General features: G+C 39.3%; 1 protein-coding gene across 1 annotated transcript in view; it reads right to left on the bottom strand.

Annotated features, from left to right (window-relative positions):
• LOC113072075 (plexin-A2) overlaps nt 1–20,539 on the bottom strand; it is a 43,984-nt gene that overhangs the window by 6,344 nt on the left and 17,101 nt on the right. Inside the window, exons 7-15 of the mRNA XM_026245215.1 lie at nt 16,284–16,350; nt 15,390–15,536; nt 14,898–15,057; nt 13,317–13,420; nt 7,103–7,202; nt 4,595–4,785; nt 3,233–3,402; nt 2,898–3,110; nt 2,661–2,811 (exon numbers count right to left, since the gene is read on the bottom strand). Coding sequence (XP_026101000.1) covers nt 2,661–2,811; nt 2,898–3,110; nt 3,233–3,402; nt 4,595–4,785; nt 7,103–7,202; nt 13,317–13,420; nt 14,898–15,057; nt 15,390–15,536; nt 16,284–16,350 — 1,303 coding nt within the window. The remainder of the gene's footprint in view (nt 1–2,660; nt 2,812–2,897; nt 3,111–3,232; nt 3,403–4,594; nt 4,786–7,102; nt 7,203–13,316; nt 13,421–14,897; nt 15,058–15,389; nt 15,537–16,283; nt 16,351–20,539) is intronic.

Raw genomic sequence — 20,539 nt, 5'->3', positions numbered from 1 at the left:
TACTACACAGAGCCGTTGTTAACTGAGAAGATGCGCCAATAAACGCTGAAAATGAAGTGGATTTGCGCATCTTCTCTATTAACAACGGCTCTGTGTACTAACAGCTGCTCTATGTGAAATCACGCACCTGATGGAAGCACCCCTAGAGGAAACCCAGTGAATCTTAACTATTTCCACCACTGCATGTTCTTGTGTGTATCATAACGAATGTTTTACTCTGCAACCTGAGGATCTTCAATACATGCTTTATCACCCCAGACAAAATCTAAACCAAGTTTGGCTCAGCCTGGCGAACTGTTATCCCACAGATAATAAGGAATCACATTAGTGTCACTTCACCATCAAACTGAGATGCATTCATGCATAAAAGTCAAATTTGAAAGCCATCAACTGGATTGAGATGCACTAGATGTCTTTTTCATCTTCTACTAGCATCCCAGTATTCCCAGTACGCTTGCCATCAGAGCGAAGTTGGGCCCACATCTGCTGGGTTCGTCTCCGCGGCTGTAGCTATGGGGCAGGTCAACACTCCTCCAGCCGCTGCGAGCATGTGTTCCAGGTTCACAGCGTGAGCATGTACTCGACGAGGAGCGCGTGCACTGAATTTTTCATGCATTTCAGCACAGCTGCAGGAGCACTCTCCACATCATTGTGTCTGATTCAGTCGCCTTCATTTTAAGAAGAGCGCATATTCTCTCTCTCTCGCTCTCCTTCTCTCATCAGGTTAAGTGCTCCAGAGCGCTGACAGAGGTAATTATTTTCAGTTGTCCTATTCGCATTGTATAATGAATCTGAATTACTGCATGCAGGTACAGAATGTCCCACCGCACACATTTGGCTGGGTGAACAAAAGAATGTTCTCCTCTTAGCATTGCGCTTGCTTATTCTTTTTTGGGAAAATAAACACAAGCAGGTGGCTTGATGGTCTACACTAGTGCTTCCAAACATTGTTTGCCTCCCACACGGCTCAATTCACTGATGCAAAGATGCAAAGAGCTGTGTCAGAGGAAACTTCAAATATAAAAGAACTTGAATTGCAGTTTAGTAATGATATTTACATTAATGTCTACAAGACATACTATACAACTCAAATCAACATTCAAAACTTGAATTGCGGATTAATAATAAATACAGAAATACAAATTAAATATGGAATAAAATACATTAAAATCTACACGAAAGATGATACATTTTATATTTTTACATTTACATACATTTTGTCCATATATTTTTATATATACTATTATACAGTACTTACTACATAAATATATATATAAACACACACACACACACACACACACACTAACCTTTTAACTAATATTTATATTTCCTTTTCATTTATTTAGATAAATAGCTGTACATTCACACCAAAATTTGCACTATTGTTGTGTCATCCACAGAAATTATATTAACTTACATTATAATCATTTTATATGATGTATTATTATATAATATTGTGTGTGTGTGTGTGTGTGGACTTTAATATTTATTTAAATAATTATCTGTATATAAGCAACATAATGTACAATCAGCCGCTGCGTCATCCACACAAATTGCCTAACCCAAACTCCTTAAAAAAAGGCAAAAATTAAAATGTTGACACCTCTAAAATTGGTTTTAAATTATTCAATGTAAATTTACTGATTTAATCTACATAGAAATTTTCCCAAGTACCCTCTGGAATCTGAAGTACCCCTGGTATAAACATACTCCTGCATTGGTAATCACTGCTCTATTTGTAGAAAGACAGACCCTGTGTACAAAAGAATGAAAAGGACACGCAGAAAAGAGAGATTGAGAGTATACGTGAATGTGAGGACAAGAGAAAACAGACCAGCAACCAACGAAAGGATATTTACATGAGAGCGAGAGGAGAGGTTGCAGCCGGAGCTGTGTCTCCGGGCTTTTGGCAGTGTCCTAAATGCTGTGTAAAGTAAAGGTCAGACTAATGGGTCCCCTGAGTGGAGCTGCCATTACGGTTGGAACATCTCCATCGTGGGCCCTACTCTAACGCTCTTTGTGTCAGAGTGGCTGTCAGTGATCTAGCTGTGTGTAATCTTCCTCATCAGAAGCCCATTCATTCTCGCTCTCGGTCTGTCCCCACACTAAGCATAAGTGTGTGTGTGACTCTAAAACTTGCTGCCGCTGGCTTTAGACACTGGAGAAAGATGACATCATTCTGTGAAACTCTATTTCATGAGTACCTCTTGTTTCAAACGGCTAGTTATTTCACAAATATGGCTGTATTGATTTTGGACAAAGTGTTTATGATTGAGTAATTACACCAGTAAATATATATATATAAGTACAGCCATCAACTTTTGGCTACTAAATCGTGGTTTAATAACCAATCACCAGTCAGCTAGACTTCAGTAAAATATTATTTTTAATATAATTACTCTAGATACAAGAAACATTGTCTGGCTTTGACGTAACGTTCCAGTGTATTTTTATTGTGACACTCTAAGCCTAGAACCATCAATCCATAAACACAGTTTTTTGTGGCTATATTCAGGCATTTTAGTTAGTGAAGCCAGTCGATTTCAGTACAGAGCAGATAAACTGAGCCAAGAAGTCGGTCTGCATTGATATAATGCAAGCAATCAATAAGGATGTTTAGAAAATGAGGGCTGACGGTTTGTTTTGATATTTCGCCTCACCTCTTCGCTGTACTTGCTAATGTAGGAGTAAATCTCGTTGAGGGCACTGAGCATGTTAAACTCATTGGAGTGCAGTCGTGCCTGTTCAGCCAAATACGCGTTCATGTCCTGATCGGAGATGGCTGGAAGCCTGCTGATGTCGGCATAGTACCTGTGGAGACCACCAGGGGGCAACAGTCAATACTACAAAATACTACAAAAATAAGAGAGAAAAAAAATTACAATTAAATTCATTACCTTTCTACCCAGTTCTTGTAGTTGGGGATATCTTTAGCATAAAGCAACTTATTAGAGGGCGAGTCTTTGCCCAATCTGTGTTCAGATGTGGAGCACGAGTCCATGAAGGTTTGAGCAACCACAGACAGACACGCATCAGTGATGCTGCTCTTATGGATGTCAAAAACAAACTGGGGATTCTTGATCACATTCACCCAGAAACGCAGAGGAAGGCTGCGGAGGATAGACAGACACACACATAGAAAGAGAAAAGTTACATTGGTTTGAATTGCAGATACCGGATAAAAACAACAGTCATTTTTTGTCCTGTGGTTGAGTATAGTGTGTCCTCTCACCAGTTGCTTTTCCAGGTGTGGCGGACGTCAGTGTCATGAATGCTGTGCTTGTCCGCTTGTTCATCCAGGAAGTCAAACATGTATTTAATAGCTAATGGAAGCGCGCTGCCCCTGTGCACCGTACTGAAAAGAGTCTCGAACAGGTCATCCACGAATTTCTGCAGTGTACCCTAATTAAAAGAAAGACTGATTGTTAAACACTTTTCTAGAATTTCATTTGTTTTGTACTTGATGTCCACCCATAAAGTCAGTCAAGGTTTTTTGTACACTTGTAATTTAGTACTCCATGACCATTTTCATTGTGAACTTTAGAGTATGTCAGTCAAGTATATCAGACTCTTCAAAAGTTTTCTAATTCGTTTTTTTTTTTAAAAATCAAATATAAATTCATGTCCCAGTCACATTTTCTTAGTTAAATAAACATTACTTACACTATAAGTAAATGTAAAATTCTATTTAATATTTTTTACGTTAACAATGTAACAAATATTCTATTTGTAAACCCAAGTATGAAATTGAATGTTAGTGTTTTTAAGCATTCTACATTTATTACAAAACAATAAATCAAGGCAGTAAACATTTTATAAACAATATATTTTATTTGGGAACTTATGTTCAGCTATTCTTTTTAATAGTTAACTTTTAACTTTTTTTTTTTCAGATCATCAGTCTTCAAAGCTTGGTAAATACTGGTAACTGACGGAGATTAAAAATTTCTCCAAGCTGATCATTAAAACTCCCACAGATCCTGTTTTCATGCCATTTGCCATATCTTATTTTGATGCAGCGAAGTGGTTATACAGTATCTCACTCTTTGGGTTGTTTACTTGCTTTTTTAAATTAGTCTTCCCATTAACACTGTTACACTGTTCATTCAGACAGATTTGTGAACACGCACGAACACAAGAGGTGGGATTGATCCCGTGAACCAATCACAACCAGACATATCCAATCATGTCACAATGGAGACATTGTCTCCTCTTATGTGACGTCTCCCATTCATTCTCAAAAACCCTCCACCAAACTCACTGCAAGCTTTTGGGGAACTGTTAAAACTTTACAAATTTACCTGCTGGTGTCACTGTTGGACAATATTTATTTAGAAAAATTTGCGATTTATACACTTTTATGTGATTCATAGCGATTTATACACAAGTTATATTTTGTAATTCTGCAGATGTTTTATTTTTCCACTACGAATTTCTTTCTGATCCAATATTTTTGAAGAGGCACCAGCTCAGAGGAAATGCTCCTGCACCACACACATAATTTGTAAATTGATTTTGTTGATAAAAAATGGCAAGTCAAAATTAAAAAAATTTATTTGTGTTTGAAATTAACCGTTAAAAGCAGATGTGTTACCTTAGTGGCCAGCAGGCGAGTGAGGTAGATCTCAGACACCATCTTGCTGCCGCGGTCACCCTCCTTCTGGTCTCCGTGCTCATGGTTCTTCACCAGGTGCCATACTTTGACTCCACTCTCTAGATCCGGGGTGATCATAGGAGCACGGGAGCGCAGGCTGTCCGGACTGCCAGTGTACCGGAATGACGAGTCTGTGGGAACAGAGAGAGGGAGAAAAAGAAAGAGGATTATGATCTTCTCCATTCTTCCACGTTGCCATTCTTTGGGATGAACAGAAAGAGCGTGGCCCTCTCACATTTCATTTACTCTGTCTAACCATCTCGTTCCTCCTCTCTCTCTCTCTCCCTCTCTGTAGAGGATTCATCTCTGTATTGTTCAAGACCGAGCAAGATGAGTCAACGCTCTCTGGCCTCTTCTTCAAAGGCTTCATAATTGGCTCATCCTGATTCATTGTGCAGCAGACATGCTTTAAATGTCTGCATCGCAGGACCTAATCAATGCATCTAAAGATTTCTAATGAGTTAAGCTCCCTGCTCATCCATCTCATCTCCTTGTCCCCTCCATCTTTGTGTGTGAAGTAATCAGTCTCTTGCTCACTTCTCCAATTAGATGTGTGGCTTTTTTCACAGTGGTTGAGTGCTCTCTTGGGAGGTCGGATTGGCTTCCCACAATGGTGCGATATATTATTTCACGTCCTTTCAAAGTCTCTCTCTCAGTTTCTGTCCTCATCACCTGGCTTCAAAGGGCATGTGAAAAGCCAAAGCAAGGCAAATATCCCTGGCTATTTCAAGACAGAAGTGGAATTTTGAGCAGATCAGCTTCACAAGGGAGAGCCCCAAGAGAAATAGTGGTGTAAGCAGAGTGGGGTAAAGGAAGAAGTGGATTGCAGTTTCAATCCACCTTAAGCTACTGCCAACTTACAGTGCTTCTGGCCATTGCCACAGTATTGGCATTGAGGGATTACTGCTAGGATGTATATGTGTGTATACACTACAGAAAACTTGACTAACTTAACAAGACTAACTTGCCTTTACCATCACTTTTGTGGTGTTTTTCCTGCATTGTCAAATATAAAAAGTCACGAAATTTTCTGTTGCTTTTTCTTTGCTGGCATAAAAATGTTAAAAATAGTAGGGTTTATATATATATATATATATATATATATATATATATATATATATGCAGTAAAAAACAATTATGGGATAAATGCTTGATCACATACAAATATAATCTTTCAATGTGCGTTTACAATGTTGCTCACTTCAACCAGTCAAAGGTGTGTGAGCAGTGTGTTATTTTGGGCCGGGGGTGCTGGCATGCTAAATTGAGCCGAGCTGCTAAGTGTTGAGCATTAAATTGATATGAATCAATCAGCGGGTGCCTGTGCACAGCTGTGCCCGCTGTGCCATGGTGTGATTGATGGGCATCAGGGCTCTGCCAGATGAGATAGCTGCTTTTTTTACACCACAACCAAGAGCAGGTTGTAAAAACAGCCCAAAACAGTGTTGTTGTGCCATCTCATTCCTATTGAATGAGTTTCCTAAAATATACAATAAGCCTATTGCAATAAAATAGATCAAAGTGCCAAGCGTGACCCTAAAAACTCTTTACTACCAAATTTGGTTGGGGTTGGTTGGGGGGATACAAAAAGATTAAGGTTTGCTGGTTAACTAGAGCATGGCTGAGAAATTAAGATAGCTTTATAGAGTATTTCTCAGGTTGCTTGTTGCGTCTTTGGCCGTTTGAAGTGTTCCCTGAACTTTAAATGTCATTATGTTTACAAATGATAAGAGACGATAATTAAACTCTTTCATTATACCGCATATACGTGAGACACATCCTTGAGCTTTGATTAACAGAATCATGTAATACGTAGATATGGGCAGCTTTTCACGTGGATCTAGTGAATTGAAGCCAGGTGAGATGTTTCTGTGTGTCGTTTGGCAGGGTTGCTAGGTGACAACGCACAAGGGGATCCATTTCATCGCTGGCCCTGGAATTTGGCTGTGTGTCATTCGAGTTATTTTGCCCGTGTGAAGTATCATCGGTGGTGCATAATTAGCAATCAGAGAGTGGCCTGCAGCTCGGTGTGATGGAAAATGAGAACGGGCCAGATGGGGAGCCCTGTGGCACTCCCTCAAAGCAACGCTATGGGGAAGGAGCTAATGTGTCCATTACGGGTGGCATCCAAACTCAGCAGAGAAATCAGCATAACTGTGCTTCACACTAACTGCTAACATCTCTCTCTCTTCCTCTTATCCTTCCTGACATGGTCTCTCACTTCTGCTCTCATTCTCTGGTGCTTAGAAGGCTCCCTTGAGGAATCATATGGCCTGCAAAGCCAAACTGAGGCACGTGGCTTGTGCGCACAGTTATAATTTAAAGCCAATCTTCAGCTGTGTATTTACCTCAAAGACCTTTGTATTGTAGAACAATAAACAAACTTCTAACTTCTAATTAGCTATAAAGACAATGCCACCATCATTATGATCTGACAAATATACTCACCATATCTACTGATAGAAGTTCGAGAGATGCTAGTTGTGGGTGGAATGTTGTAGGAGGATGTCTGCTTGGGCACCAAAGCAACCACACAGCGATCTGATACCTGCACAGGAAAAAACAAAGTTTAAGTCAAGCTTCTATCTTTTCCCTGTAATCCTTATTTCACAGTTTTTGGTTTCACAGCCTCTTATTATCAAGAAACGTTCAAGATATTGGAGCACAACTAATGCTGTTTTATTACGCTTTTGAGGAGTTGTTATTACTTTAGAATTAAATATATTTTTGCAGAACAGATTCTCAGTACATATCTATTGCTTCTCAGAAAGGCTGTGAAATGGTTCTGTTTCTCCCCAGTGCTGAAATAAAGCAACGTTAAAGTGCTTCAAAAAGACCTGTTCTAGTTATAAATGTATAAGGGGTGTTCACGCTGTGTTCTCGGATCAAATGCGCATTAAAGCCTCTTCTTGGGTAAAAGCAGAGTTTCGTCTCTCATGTTTCACACAGAAGAAAGATTGTGATTAGACAAGAAACCCACATTTACATATGACAGCACATAAGATCTCCTTCACGGGGATGCACGTCACTCTACAGCACTCAAAGATGACTGATGGAGTAAAAGAGAGAGAGGGAGGCTCATTGAAATGTAATGGCATCATTCACTGCCTGTTGTGCCTTGTACACTCCAGAAAGGTGAGTACCGAGCTTACAGACTACAAAATGAAGCTGTAAACTGCAATATGAATGGCCCAAGAAGAAGAGAAAGGAAAAAGGAAATTAAATACACATGCAACACCAAGATTTGGACATCATGAATGCAATTTTGCAGTAGCTCAAACTGACAAATGGTGCTGAGCTTGCATATTTTTTATACCCCTGTTGCTAAGCAACTACTTATAATCCATCCCATAAATAAAATTATTAAATTAGAGGGGGGAAAAGTGTTGCAAAATGTTGCTACTTTTCACAATAGATAAAATATGCTAAAAATAATAGTAATTTTTTAATAATAAATAATAATAATAAAAAAAAGAATAACCTGAAGATGAGCTTTTTAATAATATGAAATAGCATAAATAAATAAATAAATAATCCAAACTATAATCAACAATAGCTGCAGCTGGATTCATGTACACAGATTGAAAAAGAGTAGCTAACACATAGAATGGAGGGTAATGGTAAAAATACAAACACAAAAGCAGGTCAACAGGAAGAGTTTGACAGGCGAGGGAATGTAGTGATTGAGTCATTTAGAGATGAGAAAGCAGAAACGGATGAGGAAAGACGAGGTTATGGAGTCCAGGACTTTTACACATTGGGGTGAAACTCTCCATTTTTCTCTGTCTGCTCTGTGAGTGCTCGCGCTCCATCTGATCTTCTGTATTAATCTGAACTGTCAAGGGCTGCAGAGGAAATGAGGTCCACCCTCACAAACACAACTGACTCAACCTCAATTCAGCACAAGAAAGCAACTTCAACTTTGAAACCAAGCTGGCAAAATCCTAGCCGATTCTCTTACTATCTGATTTTGAGGTGCCTATCTTGGTCTTTGTGTTTAGCTGTAATACAGAGGATATAATAAATGTGTTTCAGAGATTCAATAATTATCACTCTCAATATTGCAGCAATTACTCTTCCGAATCCTTCAGAAATGACTGTGATATGCTGATTTGCTGCTCAAGAAACAGTTCTTAATTATTAATAAAAACTTCAAGTTTGATTCATTCACCAACAGCTACTGAAAATAGGTCAACATCCTCATTTATAAGCCAAAGGTCTCTCAGATACTAGCGAACTAGGTCAGGTGCCACAGTCTTAAGATCTCCTGTCAACATCAAACATCACATTTCAAGTCCATTTCATTTCAGAAAACCTCTCTGTCCACTATAATGGAGACGATAAGCACCTCCTGAGCTCCTGTGAAGGCTGAGGGTAGTTAGGAGACTTCACTCACCTCCCTACACTCTCACGGCTGATGATGGTGTTACTTTAGCCCCTGTACACCCCCATAAGCTCCAACCCTATTAGTTCAGGTTTCTCGTCAGCCGACCCTCACTGCAGAGTGGCCTAATAGCCTGACTGGAGAGACACTTGAAAGAGTCCAGAACTGTGGACGAATCACCTCAGAGAGGCGGCCGAGTGGGATGACACTCACAAACGTCTTTTTTTTTATAGCTCACTTTCTCCCTCCGTGGGTTGTGGAACTGGTATGGCTGGTAAGCATCAAATATTAGTCACTGGAGAACATTATTTTGGGCAATGGGGTTTGTGACTTATATTTTTGGCTCTACACCACCTACAGTAGCCTACCGTGTTGCCACATGCACAATCTAGTGGGTCTCTGTGGTGAAGGAGTCAGCCGTATGGAGCCAAAATGACGGAGGGGAGATGCATTCGCCCTTGAGGGATAATCCTCAGCCAGGCAGGCGGGCCGCCGGTGGGTGTGAGAATGATAAGGGGTGAGCTTTCCTCATGATAACGTTTGCATCAAGCAGACAGCTGACCCCTTTTCCCATGTATCTCTTATCCCCCTGCCTGCGCTCTATCTGATGACGATCCGCAAGCTAACGCGCCTTTAACTCAGACGCCGCATCCAGGCGGTGGGGAAGGATGAGGTGATGTGTCCGCCATTCTGTCTCTTCTTTGAAATACGGCAGGCTCGGTCACGCTAGCACAAAGAGCATGAAACGCCTTTGTCATATGATAAACACAGCAGAATGAGGGGCGTTTAACAGCTGAAATGGATGAAAGCATCATAATACAGATGGCAAATGTGTTGAGATGTAAAATGTAAGATGCCTATAAAGTGAAATCCAAGGGAATTTCTATATATATAATGTGTATATATATATAATGCACGTCTGCATTGTATGTCTAGTATAAGTGATGAGCAGTTGACAAACAGGCTTGTATGTCAGACTGTAAGTCCTTGAGCTTTGTCAGCACTGGAAAAGACAGCTTAACCCCCGACAGTGATCTATGCCAAGCATCTTACACAATGATATACAACAAGAGATGTTTATCTATTTTCTTTTGGAGCCAACAAAGCTTACTTACACTTACGAACATCAAGGGCTTGTGCTAAACGCACACACACTATCTGTTTCTGTGAAAGACTCAGTTACTAGATTTTTGTAATTATTAATGATAAATAAATTTAGATCCAAAACAAATTCATTCAGAAACAAAAAAAGAGACTGAATGAGTTATTATGAGTCTGTGAATTACTCACTCAACTGAGTTCTAGTGACAGTAAAGACATTTATAATATTATGGAAGGTTTCTGTTTCAAATAAATTCTCTTCTTTTGAAGTATTCATCAAAGAAACCCGAAAAACAAATTATTATGAATAATAAATATCTTGAATAAATATTTATTGATCAATGTTTCAAAATATTTGTTTCAAATATATACTGTTCTTTTGAACTTTGTATTTCATCAAAAACAAAAGTGTCATGTTTTCCACAAAAATATTAAGTGGCACAGCTGTTTTCCACATTAATAATATCACCAAATCAGCATAACAGAATGATTTCTAAAAGATCATGTGGCACTGAAGACTGGAGTAATGGCTGATGAAAATGTTGCTTTGAAATCACAGAATAAATGAAATTTTTAAATCTAATTTGAAATGATCATATTTCACAATATTACTGTATTTTTGATCAAATAAATTGCTGCCTAACATTCAAAAGAAAAAACAAATCTTGCCAACCCTTTCAACCCATTTTGAAAGGGTGTTTTTCTGTGTAACTGTGTAAGACTAGTTGGTCTCAAGGAACTTGCATCAGTCTAAACAGGACTGCTGGTGTATCCAACCTTGTCTGTTTTGATCATTTTAGAAAGGTGTTGGGCACTTGTCAGCTGGTCAGGTTTCGGTAGACCAGCTGAACTCCACCCTAAACCAGTTCAGACTGCCAATCTAGTTTAGGTTTAGGTAACTAGTGGTTTGGAAATACATTGTTTTGCACACTCCTAGTTAAAAGTACTGTGCTATACAACTTCTGCTGCAACATTCTCTGTGAGGGATAATAACGCACACATTAACAGAGACCTGTTTATCTGAATTGTTAATGCCAGTGTCTCTCATGCTGCTCCGACTATTTAAATTGGAAATTTGAAGAGTACGGTGGCCCCTCAGGGACACGCTGCCAGTCCTCTGTAATGTCACTCAGCCTACGCAAGGTCAAGAGGCTCACTGATTTCAAGTTAGACTGGATGAGTGAGAAAGAGAAGAAAGAGAGCGAGCGAGTGGGAGAAGCAGCAGAGCTTAGAGAAAGATGTTTAAGCTAGCATTCAGACTGATGAAAACTTTTTTTACACTAGTGCTCTAATCAGCCCGGTGCAATCAGCGAAGAACATGGTGACCACAGGTTTATGAAGCCACAGCACAAAATGTTAGAGAGACACAGCTGCTGATTATACTGTCTGCTCTCTTAAAAATGCCCTTACTCTATTGAGGAACTTGACGAATGGCAGAGATTAGCATATTCGTAGTATTTCAGGAGAGGTGAGGGTGCTTGGTGGAGAGCTCAGGAGTCATGCATTTTAATGCAGTGTTCTCTACAGCTCCTTGCCTTCTGTTTTCTCTTTTCTTTCCCTAAACTCTCTATTTCAACAGTCTCTGTGGAGACAGCAAGAGTTAATATAGCAAATAGTGAGTATAGAGCTCCCTAGCAAGATAGATCATGATTTACTTTCAATATGTCACACACTACTGCACCATATGAAAACAACGTACAAAGGCTGCGCTCTGATATACAGTATTATGTTACATAAAACATAACGTGATGAGATTTTGCCCTCAGCCAAAACTATTTGCTCTGGAAAATTAGCTAAAAACTCTTAAAACTACATTCAGTGACACAAAAACAGTATTATTTTTAAAACTATAGTGGATTTGGGTGTCCGCCCAAATTACAAGCGTAGTTCTGTTATCCCTAGAATATCATACTCTGAGGAAAAGAACTGAAAGAACTGTTGTATAAATATATAGGGAAAATGATAAAAGAATATAATTATATAATAAAAACATAATTTAACATATAATATGGAATATACCCAATGTATATTTATCTGTTTTATATTAAATATAATATATTATACATATATATTAATATTATATAATAATATAATATATTTTTCTATAAGAATAAAAAATAAAAAAGGAAGGAAAAAAGTAAAAGTGAAATAAATAAAAATTAAGGCTAAATTTCAGTTATCACAGTTCCATTTTAGTAACTAAGTATTGTCTTTTGTGGGAAATGTTTACCATGGTAAATTTTTGTAAAGGTAGTTCTCAACGCTATGACAAGACAATGATATTTCTTTATTCCTGTATGATTTCTTTTCATGTCTGCCTCTCCCTCAGATCACACTTATGACAGCACATATGATGAGCTCTTTCAGGAATAATTGTGAGAATATGTGTGCGCATGTCTTGTGGCATCTCCTCTGGACACAAAAAGAAGCAAAATGTGCACTCTCCCTCTCTCTCTCTCTCTCTCTCTCTCTCAATAAGTGCTGTTATCAGGTAGCTGCTCTGACGTGTGCTGTCTGAAGTGAAGACAAAGTAAAGGCTGTAATTAATCCACTGAAGGTAAAGGACAAATTCTCTCTCTCTCTCTCATACACACAAGCACTTTTCCAGCAACACACTTAAAATGTTCACTGGCCGAGCTCAATAATTGTCCTCTATTATATTGTCCTGTGCAGTGTGATCTGCTGTCTGTCTCCCTGGAGCCAAACACTCACAGCGAGACATTTTGGAGCACTGTGTCAGATAAAGGGCATTTTTTTGTTTGTTAAGCCTAATTATTGTTTCATGTCTGAGGAGTTAAATGGATATACAGGGGATTTCTTTTTGTAGCATGTTGTCCTTGTGGTTGTGTTTTTTAATGATTCCGGATGTCTTTAAGATGCTATAATATACAGTTTTGTAGCATAATGATTTTTTCATTCCATTTTAAGCTTTAAGGATATTTCTATATGTTCACTAGGAAGAAATCCTGATTAAGAGCATGAAGTTTTGCAGTTTTTTGCACTGGGGAGAGAGCTTTGCATTGAGAATAGATGAATATGTATGCAAAGTACATTAGATTATTTTTTTCTATCATTTGAGCAAAGACAATCCATGATACATCCCCTTTAATGTCTACCCACTTAGACAGAAGAGGGCACCATGAGATTATGTATGAGCGTGTGTGTCCTCTTTTATACCTGATAGTGCATGAGTGTGTTGAGCCTCTTCCAATCATTTTCAATCTTAGTGGTGATGTCTTCATCCTGCAGGACTACTCGGGCCATTCGTCCCTGACGCCACTCTGAAAAATCAAACATTTGCCATTAAAACAGACACGGTGAACCTCCTCCAGCTCAAAGCAGGTTGATTTGATCCAAAGCTCTGAATGTGTCTTTTCACATGGGTTAGAAATGTGTGTGTATGCGCGGTAGGGTATAATTAAATGCTAAAGAGAGAGCTGATAGGATATAGACAGGCTCAGAGTGAGAGTGATCATTGATTTTCTCCTCTGTTGAATGGGGTTTATTAGTTTACGTGGTTGCCAAATGCACAGATGATGCCTGCAGAAATCTACCCCCAACACACACACATAGACACACACAAAAGCAATGGCAGTTCTGCAGCTATAGAGACAGAACATCATCATGGAGGAGATTGTTCTGGCCAAGGTGCTGGAAGGATGATTTGCACCGCTGACAGGGGGCTTTTGTGTGGCGTGTGTGTGTGAGATGGGCGTTTGTGTGCCAGAAATGAAATGTGGAGTCAGTCTGTCAGCACCGTCTGTCAGCTTTTACCTGGGTCACACACTCACACAACACACCTTCTTGTGTGTGCGCAAAAAGTGTACATATCTATCACTGTTTATGCATTACAGACAACGTGGAATCAAATCAGAATAAGTTTACATTTCTTAAAAAAAAAAAAGTGAGGTCATTATACAGCATATTGAAATTCTGTGATTCTGCAGGTTACATGTCATGGCAGTGTCATGGCAGTAGTTTGACTAGTGACTTTTTTGTTATTAGTGTGTCATTGAATCATTCATTCAAACTTTTTGTTCAAAAACCTCAGATTCATTCAGAAATTAAACAAGTGAATCATTTATCCAACTGATTCTTTTAAAGCACTGAGTTAATAAGCAACAAAACATGATTGTCTTTAAGTATCTCAGTCACTTAATTAATTTGAAATCATTGTTCAATTATTTAAGAAATTCAACAATTGTTTTGTGTGAATAAATGAATCATTCAAGTTTGAACTGATTTGTTCAAAAGGATTATAATGCGATAAAGAATATATCACATCACTTATCTTTGTGAGTGAGTCAAGTAAATAATTCACTAAAATGATGTTAACGAAAAATTTGTAATTCAGGAATGAAACAAACGACTCTATGACTGAGTTACTGAATCATTCAGTAAACCAATTCCTTCAAAGCGTTGAACAAAAAGAGTCATTAAATCATTCACTCATACTGTTCAATCAGAAACACTGATTGATTCAGGAATGATACAGGTGGCTCTTTATGAGTGAGTAACTGAATCATATAGTCAACTGGTTCCTTCAAACAAGTGCAGAAATTCTCTGAAAGAATCTGTTCAAAAACACTGATTCATTCACTAAATGATTCACTCAAATGATTCTTTCTGCTGCACCTTCATATTTAGAGTGAAGAAAATTGACCAAGTAACTAAATATTGTTTCTAAAATGTTAGTTACTTATTTTTAACTTAAAATTTGAAAGCAATATCACACTCGTGTGCACGTATTGAACTCACCCAGGTCCATGTCCACAGCTTTGGGTCTCTGTGAATACGGCATGTTCTTATAGACGGCATCCAGAATCTTCTCTTTGACCTGCGTGATGGTGTCGCAGTTCAGAACCTTGACTGGGATCTCCGGGCTGTTCTCGTTCTCTGGGTTGACGCAGTTTAAGATCTGGAAGGAAAAAAAGAGAATAAGGATGATGAGATGTTGGGCTGTGGTCGGTGAAGCCATAGGTGTGGAGAGTGGCTCTAGAAAAGCCCATTTCCTGGCTCGAGAAATCTAATTTCACACCCTCTGCAGGACCCCAATCTCAGCCTTAGCAGGGTATGAGAGACTAATGAACAGTACCCTCCCTTGACCAGACTGTCTGATTTCAAACACACACACACACACACACACACACACACACACACACACACACACACAATAACAGCACTGAAATTCGTGAGAGTTTATTAGATACTATGTTTATTAGTGTGGCTATGAGAGTGTGTGATGCTGACCAGCGTCTTGTAGTCAATCTGTTGTCGGATGAGTTTGTCCTCGCTGAGGGAGTATCGGGCTTCTCCAGTGATGGCGTCTATTGGGCCTTTTTCCATCTGCTGTTTTATAGCACAGTACAGCATGAAGAGAGGCTCACCTGCACACTCCTGTAGACACAGACACCAACACACATTATTATTATTACTTTATCACTTATTATACTTTATTAATAGTAAAAGAAATAAATACTTCTATTCATTAAGGATGCATTGGATTTAATTGTAAAGACATTTGCAGTGCAACAGGATTTCTAATTTAATTTTATGAATCAATCAAGATCATGTGGCAACAACGTACATAACAGACTACCATTGTGAATGTTTATTATTGCATAATGTGTACGGTTAGCATGCAGTATGTATTGTATACTGCACATTCATGTTTACTTAGACCATTTTTGACCTACATAAAAAGGCCAAAAGCTTTCGCAAAAACAAATTTGTTTTAAACATTCCCAGGTTACTAACAGATGTTTCTGCCGAGCTTCTCACTGACTTGATTCGCCCCATTCAGGGCAAGATATCAAATCTATTTTAGTTCGAGACAGTTAGCAGCAGCAGCGAGTACACATGATAATCTCGAGCAAAGCTGAATGCTAAAACTCTAAAGTCCAACCATAAAGTCTAAACACGTGAATGTCTTTGATATTTCTCCTACGACTGTTTGCAGAGACTCCAATTATTTGAATGAGCTCCTGCAAATATACAAATTGCAGATGATCGTGAGATGACTTGCGCTTCCAGTCTAATTGGGCGGCTCTGTTCCAGAAAAATCTGCAGAGACTTCATGCTGAGCGTCAAAAGCCTGTCTAGATGAGACTGCTACTATTAAAGCAAGCCAAAGAAGCAAGTTACCTTCAAGAACTTATGAAGCAGGAAAGCAAACCAGTTGGTTAGCATCTTCTCAGCAACAGACTCTGTCCTGAAACACACAAGTACACAAACATCAGCAGATGACAACACTTATCGTCAAGAACACCAGCATATTTCCTTTTGATGTATAATGACGGCTGGGTTTTGATGGAGGGGGGAAAACAGAAAGTGTGAAAAACTCGAGTTGCCTTCCCTGTCAGTCACTCCAGACTCTCTTTGTGCATTTTATTTGTCTTTTGACCACCCCCGTCTCTTTCTTTCTTTGCTTTGAGGGAAGAGACAGATACACAGACACAAACCCACAAATGACAAACACACGACTCAAACCGGGATCTCTAGAGCTCTGGTCAATAATTTGGGAAGAGAAGAAAAGAAAGAGCCAAAAGGTTTGTTGAAGACAGAGCAGGTAGAAAACCGAAGAGAGAGAGAGGGGGAAAGATAAGGCAGACGGAGGAAGAGAGAACAAACAGTACCCCGACGGGAGTGGTTAACGAGCATGAAAAATACATGAAAGGGTTATTCCCTCGTTCTGACGGCTGAGCGCGCCTGTGGAATACCAATACCTCTCTTTCCCTGCAAAACATTTCTCCTTTCACCCCTGAAAAGTCTTTTTCCTTCTCACTCTGTTTGTGGCAGTGAGTATTATGTTCACTTACGGACATTACAAATACACATGAGCATCACAGGACGATGTAATATCAGCTGCGTAATTGTCGTAGCGATGTTTGCGACGTTATGCACTCGCACACACTCTACTCGGCCGCCATGGGGACGGTGAGGCAGCACACCGGCAATTTACTCAACAGCGGTGAGAGAAAATGACTCTCTTAATGCATGTGGAAATAACTATGATTACACCGCTGAGACAGCCCGCAAACACAGAGTGTGCAGAGAGTGTGTGTGTGTGTGTGTCATTGAGTGTGTCCGCATGTGCGTATTGTGCTTGAGGGGGTCACGCTTCAGGGCCACATGTGAGAATGAGCGCTGATCGGCGAGACGAGATGAGGTGCGTTAATAGAGGTCAGGTCTGGATGGGGATAAACCCGTAATCGCTGCATATTCATATGACCAAGGTGAGATGACAGACCGGTTTTGAAACAAATCTCTCATGCTCAACTAGCTGCATTCATTTATTTAAAAATGTTTTTTGAACATAACTAGTTTCTATTCTAATATATTTTAAATGCCATTTATTCCTGTGACTGACAAACTTCTGCTGAAAAATCTACCTAAACCTAGTTTAAAGATATGTTCTTATGTCAAAAACAGACACATTGTCTTAAAAAGCCACAAAACCATGCAAAACAAAGATATGCTGCACAGGACAGCAGGAGCTAAAACATACAGTATCGACATAAAATAATCAACAACTTAAAAACAGTGAAGATAAAATTCAAGAAGGCATCCTTCCCCCTATATAGTTGGCTAGAACAGTTCAGTCACTGAGGCGAACTACCTGTGGGTGAAGACATGGTCTTTATAATTAGAATACCCATTTTAGCATATTTCACTGGCATAACATACAGATTTGGAGAAGCTATGATAGAAAACAGTCATGATGGCCACTGAGTGGATGGGTTGCTTTAAAAAAAACAAGTTATTAGCGCATTGAGGGGTTTCAGGTTTGTATATTCAGGAGTTAAGAGTCCATTAACATAAAGATGATGTGATTTGCATTATACTGCATTTGTTTTTTTGAGGTGTTCACCCATCTGGGATAATGCATTAACCGATGACAAATGCTAATTTTACTGAAAGAACAACCATGGCTGTCGAATAACGAGGCTGTCAAATTATGCTTATTTAATAATGGTGCATTTTAGTGAATAAATCAATGGCAGTCTCGCACAGAGATGAAATAAGAGAGAGGCGAGAGGAGGGGAAATGGAAGGAGTGATGCAAGATGGAGTGAAATGAAGGAAAGTCATCATGCTTGTGACAAGAACGTCAGTTATTCTGTGGTTCTTAAGGACAGTGTGTGTTTGCGTGTGGGCTATACAAAACATTGTCATGTTTATATATTCTCTTTTAAGCCTGTCAACTTTCCTTTGTATCCTACCTGTTTTATTCTGGGCCTGTGAGCTGAGGGACTTTGGATGCAGGAGCGAGAGGAACCAGTGTGTATTTGTGCACTGATGCGTGGATTCACGTGTGACACTCATTCAGTGAGTGTGTGTGTGAGTCTGAGTGAATTATGAGCTCTGACATACACATACACTACACTGACAGCGCGTTTGATGCTGGTTGCATCAGGTCTTGCCAGAGTGTTTCCTGTCTCTTTCCTGTCTCAGCCAATCAGTGATCTACTGTATGATGGACGATAACGGACAAAAAAAAACCCCTACAAACAGAGGCTGAATTAACAGTTACTGAACTAAATGTACTTCCTTTCAAAATGCAGTATCCATGTGAACCTAGTTTATTAGAAGCATCCGGTTCAGTGCCTCTCATAAACTAGTTTCACAAATGGTTGGAAATGAAGTGAAATTGGTTGGGAATTTTCAAATGCACTCGGGAATTGGGCACTCTCTTCTGGCGCAGCGACACATTTCATATTGCAGAGGCTAAGAGTCAATATCTGGCTTCAAAGTATAATTCAGACCCACAGAACTCAATCTCCAGAATCTCTTCATTGCTGATTTGATGCTTAAAAAAAACTATGTCGCTACTGAATCACTATTTTCTTTCACCAGGAAGCTCAAACATATTGCCTGTTCATCCCCTGGTGAGAGAGTGAATGAACAGAAAGTTAATAGTAGCTAGGCTATTTAACCACCTAAATGAGTTTTTGCATCCTCTACAACTTCATCACACCAGGTTTAATTCTGCCTCCGTTTGATCAGAAAGAGTGTGCTTTTCCTTCTTCCTTCAGCATTTTTCTGTCTTTTTGCTTGCTTTTCTTTTTTAACAGAGTTTCAATAATGAACACAAGGGTTTTATTAGCTATCAGCGTAATTATGAGTCGTGCATGTGTGTGTGTGTGTGTGTGTCTTAAGGCGGGGAAAGGAATGCTTCACTGAAGGGGTAACACACAACACAATGTGGCTCACTAATAGTCCATTCTGAGGCTCTGTGTGCCGGCAAATCTCATTAGGTGAAAACATGTATACAAACACAAACAGCAGCAAGAGAGAGCCTGAGGCCATGGAGGCGTGCCATTTTTAGCCAAAGTCCTCCAGAGATATTAACACGAGGGAGCGGAAGACAAATAAGCAAACTCAAAAGTCCCATGGAGAAATTATTTGCTGTTGTGGCCTAGTGGCTACTAGCGCTGACAAATTGAGTCGTGGTGCTCATGTGGATGACAAAAAAGATTGAGAAAAAGCCAAAAAAGAACTCAGCACAAATATTACCTGGACAAGAAAATAGCAACTTTAGACAAAAAAATAAGAATACGATGCACTAAACCACAACAAAACACAAACAAAAACCATGCACTATACTTGCAGAGCTGTGGCAGGCGATGCTGGTTCGAACGCATCCCTTTTCTTTCTCCCATGTATTAGTCTGTCTTTTCTCTAACGTCTCTGTCAATAAAGAATGGCAAAAATCCACTGAAAGCTTTTTATGCATTGCGCGACTGCTATTTGATTCATTGTGGCTTTCCCACTGAAGTGATGAATCAGTCTGCACTGAAAACTAACATTCCCCTGCCGATCCACATGGAACCAGAAGCCCACAAGTCTGAGTCTTGTGTCTCCATATATTCCATAATTAAATAAAGATTAAAACATAATAAGACAAGCAAATATTAATGACAACTAAGCTTTAGGCGATTTGAAATGAAACGTACAGTCACTCTGATGACCACAGAGACCAGACAGGCCCTTGTTATTTTTCACAGTCGGTTATCATTAAATGCAAGTGGGTCACTTTATGAAAATAAATTAGTCTCTCTGTTGATATTGTCTGATTCTTAAAAGATGTCTCATTTGCAAGCAACTGCCCTACAGGCATCTTTGACATTCATTATTTTTCTTAACACACATGAACGTCCTTTGGTCCTACTTCAAAAATATGAAGAAGGATCGCACGCTATCAAAGTAGCTCACTCGGTTATGATTGTCAGCTCAAAGTGTGACGATGATTTTACGCTGCAATACTTGGGCTTCTTTACATGTTATTAAATTTGCAAAAGGGAGTTGGAGATGTGGCCAAGTGGCTGAATATTGAGTCTTGGTTCTCGAAAGCATGGTGTTTGGGAAAAAAATGCACTATGCCTGATTTACTGTATTATA

The sequence above is a fragment of the Carassius auratus genome, unplaced genomic scaffold (assembly GCF_003368295.1).
Source record: "Carassius auratus strain Wakin unplaced genomic scaffold, ASM336829v1 scaf_tig00008532, whole genome shotgun sequence".
Classification (NCBI taxonomy): Eukaryota; Metazoa; Chordata; class Actinopteri; order Cypriniformes; family Cyprinidae; genus Carassius; species Carassius auratus.
Note: the sequence above shows the minus strand (reverse complement) of the source record. Positions and strands in the feature narration are given on the sequence as shown.